Consider the following 10,057-nt stretch of genomic DNA (forward strand, 5'->3'; position numbering starts at 1 on the left):
GAAATGTAGTCGAAAATACATTTCAGAATTATATAGGCTACCAATGACAAATCCAACATATAAATTATAATTGGCTACTCTAAAAAAACAAAAAACTAACAGGACATTAAATTGTTCTGTAGCCTTTTGTTGTCTGGTTCCAGGTGCCACATTTTGAATGTAGGCTAGTTGTAGGCTGTTCAAACATGTGAAAATAGCTGATCTACAAGCTCAAAGCGTGTCACACGACAACTCGCTGTGAGGTTGTTATCGTCTATTTCCCACTATTCCACAGTGGTCATCACAGTCTACTGACTTGAACCCCACCTGCCCGGACAGTTGCAAAAGACAAAACCTTACATATTAGATATATCATTAATTCATTATCATTTAGCGACAGTTACACACCTCCACCACCAGGGGGCGAAAGACATTAAGGCAACAGTATGAGGATTGTTTATTGCGCATGCGTGAAACACTTTGACCCGCAGGGTTGTGCGTGTAGAAGCGGTTAACACTGCAGGCTGCAGCATGGTAGCAGCATGCACGGAGGTTGTCAGCCTTTAGCTCTGTGGTTGTTTTTCACATTAAATAAAGGGACTGCTGCGACATCTCACAAAACGTGTCAAATGGAGTCTGTAAGGCTGAAGATAAATGAACACATGACGTCGGTGGGAGAGGACATATTGTGTGTTTTGGACAAACAGCAGCAGAGTGGTGGTGCTGATGTTTGTTGTGTGAAGCTTGATGTCAGAGTGTTTGTGTTGGAGCGTCTCTGTTTGGCTGCTCAGGTTATGTACAACCTCTTCCAGACAGAGATGGAGAAACAAACTCCGCTGGAGAAACAAAACAAAGTACTGGACGTTAATGTTGATATGGACATCGATCTACACACTGCAGGTATGTGTGACACACACACACACACACACACACACACACACACACACACACATGCACCCACCTACAGTACATACTGCATATTAGTAAACTCTGAACACCAGCTTAGCTACAGGTAGCATTAATGTATTATTGTTGTCACCAATTGCAGCAGCATGAGTAAGGGGTGTGTGTGTGTGTGTGTGTGTGTGTGTGTGTGTGTGTGTGTGTGTGAGTGACTGAGGCTGAACGATTTTAAGAAAAAATCTAATTGCGATTTTTCTGACCAATATTGCGATTGCGATTTGACTCACGATATATATTTTTTTAAATCACACCCGTGTGAAGTAATTTGCAACTCCGTTTGGGCGTCCCCGAAACTTCCAGACCCACAGGAACGCGCCCAGGGTGCCGGCCCGGTTCAGGCGAGCCGCCCCGCGTCCGAAACGGTCGAGAAATGACAGTTACCGTGTGGGGGTCGCCAGGGGGTCCCTATACTGTACTGTACAGTCACTCTACTGAACACACAAACACACCAAGCTGGCCATAGGGGGCGCTAGCTCCCCTCAAAGAGCCAGAATGCAAAATGCTTGTCATTCAGCCTCACTTTGAGTTGCTCAGTGGACTGTCTCTCACACAGCGATATGGAGAAAAATATCACACCCGTGTGACGTGAGCGGCACTGTTATCACCATACATCACATTCCGTGCTCAGCCAGTCAGCTTGAGCACATTCTGCGCATGCACACACACACACACACACACACACACACACACACACACACACACACACACACACACACACACACACACACACACACACACACACAGCCTCAAAATACAACACAGCTCAGTGTTAGGGAACGCTGTAGTGTGGAAGACCCATAGATCCATAGACCCATAGACCCCAAGGTAGTAAGTAATGAAGTAGTGAAGTAATAAATATAGCAATAGAGTTCAAAGGGTGCAGATGAAGAACAGCTGCACTAATTGGCGTCGTTAAGGCGTGCATAGCAACAGTTTGTGTCTCGTGTGATTTCACACCAGAAGATATAAGATGATGCACCGTGTTGAAAATGACTGTAGACGTCGAGAGAGAGAAGAGAGCGAGACAGACAGACAGACAGACAGGCTGGCAGACAGACAGACAGACAGACAGACAGACTGATGTTGTCTTGGACCGTTTCCAAAGCAGGAGGACCAAAGCGAGCCTATCATGCTGCTGTAGCAGTGAGGAACAAACTGTATTCCTTTGGAGGCTACTGTGATGGAGGGACCAACAACATGGAACAGATGGATGTCCATGTCTTCAACACAGTGTCTTTATGCTGGAAGAAGTTACCTCCAGTGGAACCAGGAAGAAGAGACGGTCACCTTGAGGTTCCATCCAAGTGCTGGGGCCACACAGCTGTGTTGGTTGAAGATACAGTCTACATCTGGGGAGGATTCTGGAGTGGGGAGTTCTACAATGTGCTTTATGCATTTGATGTCGACGCCCACAGATGGTTCCATCACAGGGTTTCTGGGACTGTTCCAGAGGAGAGGTGCTACCACTCAGCCTGTGTGTTGGAGAAGGTCATGTTTATCCATGGAGGAGACACCAAGCTGACTGTATTGACTAATGACATGTACAAGTTGGACACCAGCACAATGGTCTGGTCTGTAATTCACACCAGAGGAATTCCATCTCCTCCTTCACGCCGTCGCTCTGCCACCATCGTTAGGACAAAGATGTTTGTATTCGGGGGCAGGGTGTACCAGGGGGTCTGCAAAACCATCAGTTTTTGACACAGAGACAAACGCCTGGCTGGACACACCTTCTGCACAACTTCTACCAGAAGGACGCTGTTGTCATTCAGCATTTATCTACAATCGAGAGCTGTACATATGTGGTGGCTGGAACGGTAACCAGACCTTCAATGATGTGTGGAGATTCAGTCCAGAGACCTTCTCCTGGAAGGTTGAGCCAAGGGGAAAGGACCATGTCCAATGCGTGGTATGTGCTGTTGCATTGTGGGAGATCGTATCATCCTCTTTGGAAGATACAAAGGAGATCAAAATATCTCTGATGAGCTGTTCATCTTAGACTTGAGTCCTTGTCTTAAGACGTTATGTAAGCTAGAAGTTATTCAGTACGCTCTGGACCAATCAGAACTCCCACACGACATCAGGTGGGAACTGGCAGCCATGGCAACCAACAAAAGTTTTCGCAAAACTTAAAAAACAAACATCTTAAAGACTATCTGGTACACAGCAAGCTGGAATCAACACACCAGCACGCCAGAGACCAGAATACTTCAAACCCAAACAAATAGTTAAAAATAGAACTACAAAATGCATGTTGGAGATTAAACAACAGATAACAGCCAGCACCAGCAACTGTGTTTATTTAATCACAATGTGGCTTACAATATCTCGGAGAAACGAGTAAAACAATAGCTGCAAGGCTGAGACAACACAGATACAATATTAACAATGCAAAAAAGGACTACAAGGATTGTTCAACATTACAAAATCATGCACAACTGTTTAACCGGCTTAAGAAATTGGATGGCACAAAATGTCTTACAACTCAACGCCCAAAAAACAGAAATCCTGATCATTGGCCCTGATACCAGCTCTAACCTCATTCGACAGTCCCTCGGCTCACTGGCAGAATATGTTAAACCCACGGCAAAGAACCTGGGTGTATTTTTTGATAACAAGATGAACCTTGACTTTCACGTCAGAAAGGTCACCCAGTCCTGCTTTTATCACCTACGCAACATCACTAAAATAAAGTAAATTCTCACACCCCCGGATTTAGAAAAAAATCATGCATGCCTTCGTATCTTCCCGCCTTGATTACTGTAACGGACTCTACACAATGTTGAGCCACTCCTCATTATCCAGACTCCAATTAGTACAGAACACTGCAGCCAGAATCCTCACTAACACAAACTGTAGAGCACACATAACCCCAGTATTAGCTGGACTGCATTGGCTACCCATCAAGGCCAGAGTAGATTTTAAAATCCTTTTAACCACTTTTAAGGCACTTAATGGACTGGCCCCACTGTACATCCTCGACCTTTTATCTCCCAAGGTCAATGTGAGACCCCTCAGGTCCTCGGAGAAATAACTTTTAAATATCCCAGTGACCAAGCTAAAGACTAAAGGTGATAGGGCCTTTGCAGTGGTTGCCCCTACCCTGTGGAATGATCTGCCCTTGCCTCTGAAAAAGTCCAAATCAGTTGATATTTTTAAAAGCTGTTTAAAAACGTTTTTATTTCGTAAATATTTTCCCCATGCTATCACTTGATTTCCTCTGCAGGTCCATTTGTTTTGTCTCCATTTTAAATCTCTGAGTATTGATCATGACGTATGTATGTTCGTATGCATGTATGTATATATGTGTATGTGTATATGTGTACATTTACATGTGTATAGGTATGTATGTGCGTGTTTGTGTATATATATGTATATATATATATTTCTTCCATTTTTTACTACTATGCTTGTTTTAACCTGATTGTTTTATATTGTGTCACTGTTCAGCACTTTGTAACCTTGTTTCGAAAAGTGCTCTATAAATAAAATGTACTTACTTACTTACATGGCACATGGCATTGAAGCTCTAAAAGTATCTGGACTTCAACACAATCCCAACTGGACAGCAGGACAAAGACGTTTAATGAAAAACAATGGATCAAGAACCTCAACACGGATTTTCCTGGAGGTTTAAACATGCCAAAATATTAGACAAGTTTTGATTTTGTACCAAAACTCCACAGCCATATACATGCTAAACACAATCAATGGAAATCAGACTTTAGCTGCACATTGGGACACGAAGCAAGAGTGTACAGTGCACTGAAGTCCCCTCAGTCAACCGCCGCCACTCTCCCTCTCTCTCTCTCTCTCCCGCTCACTCACTCACTGCCTTGCTCTCTCCCACAATGTTAATGCTAAGTTAGTAAAGTTACACCTATTTTATGTAAATAACATGGTAAAATGTGCAGCATTGGGAGGTAAGGCCTAATAAAAAAAAACTTTGGTTTCCGGTTGCCGACCGACTCTATTAAATATGCGCGACTCATATTATTTTATTGGCATTTGGTGGAAAAAAAAAAAAAAAAAAAAAGAAGCTCAGAATGCGACCGAGTAAGACCCAAAAGGTCTTTATTAAAATTAAAATTATCTTTGATGAGACCATTGGGACGCGCGAAGTCAAAATAAAGTTTTCTTTCGTCTAAAATATCACGTGCGCAAATGTTTTGGAATGCGTCATCGCGAGGAGACGCACAACCCAACACAACACAACAGTGACAACATACAGCATGGACCTGTGCACGGTGTCTGTGACTGTCCACTGCCCGTGCAAAGCACCGCCACAGATCATACGATTGAGTACAAAAACATTTGAAGACATAATTAAGGAGGTGAAACCGTGCCGGTGTCGGTTTAAGTCCGCAGAAGGGAGACACGACCGAGCGGATAAATGGACTATCATCTCAGCCGACATACTCTCCCCCCCCACCCTGGAGCCTCTAGGCGCCCAGGCTGGGTGCGTGCTGGGCATGTTTGACTTTCGGTATCTATAGCCCTGAGATGCGAGGAGGAGGAAACCCATTCGGCTCATGCTTCTACCCCGTCAGAACGTTAGCTAACGTTAGCTTAGCCCCATATATGTGCTCGGAGCTACAGAATGAGCGTAGGGAGAGGAGAGGGCACATATGGGGCTAACGTTAGCTATGTTTTTGTCTTTTAATAACTAGCACTATAGCTATGTTGATGCCAGCAACACGTTCTAACTTTTTATGTCAAAACATGAATGGGCGTAGGGAGAGGAGAGGGCACATATCATATATGGGGCTAACGTTAGCTATGTTTTTGTCTTTTAATAACTAGCACTATAGCTATGTTGATGCCAGCAACACGTTCTAACTTTTTATGTCAAAACATGAGCTGGAAAGCAGAGGTTGTTTTACGTTAGGTGGGTTGTTGCTGACACCACCGTTACCTAAAACTGGATGGCCAATAAATGAAGTACACGTGATTTCACAATGTTTACAAGCATGAAAGATTCATGCCACCCCAAAACACAGGCGCAACTAAATAAAATAGGGGGCTTGCAAATGTAGTCTTAGACCTGCCATGATTCCACAGTTCAAATGAACTGAGTTGCAGGCAGGAGGAGGGGCAGCAGTTTGACGTGACTGTGCATTTCATTACTGTCAGAGCCTTCTAGTTACTGTAAGACAGTACAATTTACAATTTAGGCATTTATCAGACGCTCTTAATCCAGAGCGATTTACATTAAGCAAGAACAAAAAGCATGGGAATACATCACATAAAAATAATTTATCATGAAACATGCGTATTAAGTATTCAACCAGTGTGTGGACATTCTATTCAAAGTTTTCAAATGTTTAGCTGTAGGCATGTAGACGTAGTGTTATGTGTACTTGAACCATTCATTATTTAAAATATGGTATTTCAGGCAAATATTGAAGTTATTAAAAAAGAAGCCTATCCATCATTGCCGTAGGAAAAAAAAAAGTTAAAAAAAAATCCTCTCTACCCATCCTTCCCACGAAAAAATAAAAAAAAAATAAAAAAAATTCCTTGCTACCCAACTTTCCCACGAAAAATAAAATAAAAAAATAAAATAAAATAAATTCCCTACCTACTCAGCCCAAAAATGACAGCCAATCGGAAACCAAAGTTTTTTTTTTTAGGCCTAAAGGGGAGACACTTTCATTGTGAAGGGACGACAGGATGAGGAAAGGTGTTGTTGCTAATTGGCGAGAGTAATGGCTAAAACCAGAGGGCCCCTGCAAAGTAATTAATTAATCAGGTACAGAGTTTATATAGCCTATAATAGCCTACACTTTAGCAAAATATCATGTCTGATGAGAATGTACTGCGCTGGACTGTACAAGCACCGTCCGTGGAGTCTGTCTCACACTCTCTCCAACAGACATCCTCAGCCACGCTCCAAAAGTGGCAGCACCTGTCACTCATTAATAGAGTCAGGTTTGGCGAGGCCCGGTCGTGCTCGCAAAGCGAGCCATCTGGTCTCCGTTCTGTGAGGCAACTCACCGTTTCCATGTGAATCCTGGGACAGTGAGATGATTCTCACTGTTCTATTATAGCAGCTGGGTTTACTTTTTTATCATTGCTGCCGGGCAGAGAAACGTTGTATCTCCATAATTCAGAAGGAGCGAGTACATTCTCCGACACCGGCAATCAGACGCGGCACTGGCAGCACCTGCCCGGGAAGGTGGGGGGGATTAGTGGAGTTCCGCGGCAGTGTTGGTCCATTTCGTGGCTGACGCCGTAACTGCCAATATCAGCCGCGGCTCCCGATATGCGTTGCCAGTTAAAAATCACCCATGTCTTCCCTGTGAGGTTAGGGTTTGGGTGTCAGCGTCACTGGTTAAAACTCACCCGTGGCGCCCGAAACAGCTGTGTCTTCCCTGTGAGGTTAGGGTCTGGGGTAGGGTGTCGGACGGCTGCTGCTGGTGCCAGAAAATGCGCTATCTCTCTCTCTCACATAATTGAAAACTTTATGTTTTTTGTAAATTAATGTCCTAATTCCTCATTCTACAGTCTCACCCAAAAGTTACCAAAATATCCGATCTACAAGCTTTTGATCTCATATTTTTTTCTACTCGAATTCTGAAAAGTAACAGTTTTGGACATATGAGGTTTCCACCTCACAGCAACAATAGTATACCTACTTGTGTTATCTATTTCAGGATCATTCATCTGTTATTAAACTGATTTGCTCTGTTATTACACTGATTTGCTGTTATAAATATGCAATGAATAAATACTGCTTGCTTTCATTTTGTTCTTTCATTTTTCATTTAAAAAACAAACAAACCAAAAAACATTCTGATTCATAATATAAATCAATTTAGTGTCATGCTGTTTATGAAGTTTATTATGATACATATATTATAGTCCTTATTCATGACACATGAACAGCGGAAGCCTTTTTTATGAAAGTTGTCATTAATGTCACATCAAATTCCTTATTGAATTATTTATTGTATTCCTTTATTCCAGACCAGTGTGTGGAGTCCTGTCTGCAGGTGAAGATCAGTTCTCCAGCCACAACTGTTTCTATTAAACAGGAACCTGAAGACCACCTTAAACAGGAACCTGAAGACCACCTTGATCTCAGTAGGTTTAAATTAGTTAGTCTTTATTTGTTTTATTGGTGAAAATTGGTCGGTACTGAGGGTGTAAAGATGAACTGATATGACCCGGTTAGGCCTAAAAAAACAACAAATTTGGTTTCTGATTGGCTGTCATTTTTGGGCTGAGTAGGTAGGGATTTTTTTTTTTTCGTGGGAAGGATGGGTAGCAAGGATTTTTTGTATTTATTTTTCCTAGAGCAATGATGGATAGGCTTCTTTTTTAATAACTTCAATATTTGCCTGAAATACCATCTTTTAAATAATGAATGGTATAAATACTGCTTCTATGCTATGTAGAAACACTTACAAGTCTGCTATTCTCTCTCCCTCCCCCTCTCTCATTCCCTCTCTCTCTCTTGCATGCGTGCGCACACACACACACACACACCGCCGGTCCGCCTCCTTCTCTTTTACATTCGCTCCGGTCTTTTCTGAATCTGAACGCTTGAAATAATGTACTTTCTGACACATGGTGAAGTTGCGAGCCAAGGCGCTCTGGAATGTGAGCGATGCAGCGCTCAACGTTGTCCCGTACCGTTGTCAAAGAGTAGTTAACTACACACTTCACACGTTGGTTTGTTAGCATGAAGTGCTAGTGCACTGTTTCAATGAATGGTCTCCACGCGATGACGCATTCCAAAACATTTGCACACGTGATATTTTAGACGAAAGAAAAAAATATTTTGACTTTGCACCCGATGGTCTCATCAAAGAGAATTTTAATGATCAAAGACTTTTTTGGTCTTACTCTGTCGTATTCTGAGCTTTTTTTATTTTTTATTTTTTTCCACCAAATGCCAATAAAATAATATGGGCCGCGCATATTTAATAGAGTCGGTCGGCAAACCCGACACCAAACTTTTTTTTAGTAGGCCCTATCAATTTTAGCATTAACATTTGGACGACGGTTCAGCAGTAAAAGTATGAATGGGTTCACTGAAGCTTTGCAGTTAATTCTACTTCAGTATTGACTAACCTGCTAGAGAAGACTCACTGACCTAACATTCAGCTCATCTCACATCTTCTATGAGAATGCTACAATGTAAACAAACGGCCCGTCAGCGCACCATCATCAAAGTTCAATTTAGGAAAATGTGGCCATAGAGTAATCTGTTGATACTTTTTCCAGCCACTACTCTGCACTGAGGTACAAGATTCAAACCTTTTATAGAGTCTCTTTGTATTTTTTCTTAGACTTTCTGCACATTGTTGTGTGTAAAGAGGAGGTTCCATCTGAAGAGGAGAGGAGCTCCAGTCTGGTCCAGGAGGAAGCACAACCTCCACATATTAAAGTTGAACAAGATGAGCTACTTCAAAGACCAGAAAAGGCTGGTGGGTCAATGACTGTTTTCAAATACACAATAAAAAATACTGCTTAAAGAAATACTTTTACATTTTGAAATACATTTTGAGTAGGGCTGTCAAATGATTAAACATTTTAACCAGATTAATCTCAGTTTAACAATATATTAATCACGATTAATCAGCATTCAAACTATGTTCAAGATTATGCCATGTTTTACAAGCTCACAATACCACACATGTTGAGCAGCTTGTAGATCGGGTATTTTGTGTCACTCTGTGGATGGCCTCCTTCTCTGCCCTGGTGCAGCTGGAAAACCACACTAGTTGTCCATATGTGAGCACACTCTACTGCACAGTGGTAGAAGTCAGGGCTCGAGATTAACGGCGTCCCGACGTCCCGGGGACTATAAAATATCTATTTGGGACGTAAATGTATCTCATTCGGGCCGGTTCCGGGACGAGAGGAGTTTTTGCATTGAAAATGCGTATATCGCGTGCAGCGCTGAGCAGCATGAGACTATCAGCGCTGCTGACACTTTTTGCACTATCTGCAGTGCCGTCAGTCAGACAAGTTGACAACATGAACACACCACCATTCATCCAAAGGAAGCCGCTTATATTACTTCTGCCCCGTGGATGGGACATTTACATTGAAAAACTATCGGTTGGAAGCGTGGTTTAACCATGGTTGTGTCTTGTGTGTATAG

The 10,057-nt window shown here is 42.5% G+C and overlaps 1 protein-coding gene across 1 annotated transcript in view; it reads left to right on the forward strand.

Annotated features, from left to right (window-relative positions):
• Positions 1–641: 641 nt before the first annotated feature.
• The window catches only part of LOC310867486 (uncharacterized protein), a gene marked incomplete at both ends in the record, with an annotated part of 25,932 nt that continues 16,516 nt past the window's right edge, over positions 642–10,057 (forward strand). The window contains 3 exons of the mRNA XM_083777601.1: positions 642–879; positions 7,912–8,028; positions 9,240–9,377. Coding sequence (XP_083633727.1) covers positions 642–879; positions 7,912–8,028; positions 9,240–9,377 — 493 coding nt within the window. The remainder of the gene's footprint in view (positions 880–7,911; positions 8,029–9,239; positions 9,378–10,057) is intronic.

Source organism: Protomyctophum parallelum, assembly GCF_964188405.1.
Source record: "Protomyctophum parallelum genome assembly, chromosome: 12".
NCBI classification, from domain to species: Eukaryota; Metazoa; Chordata; class Actinopteri; order Myctophiformes; family Myctophidae; genus Protomyctophum; species Protomyctophum parallelum.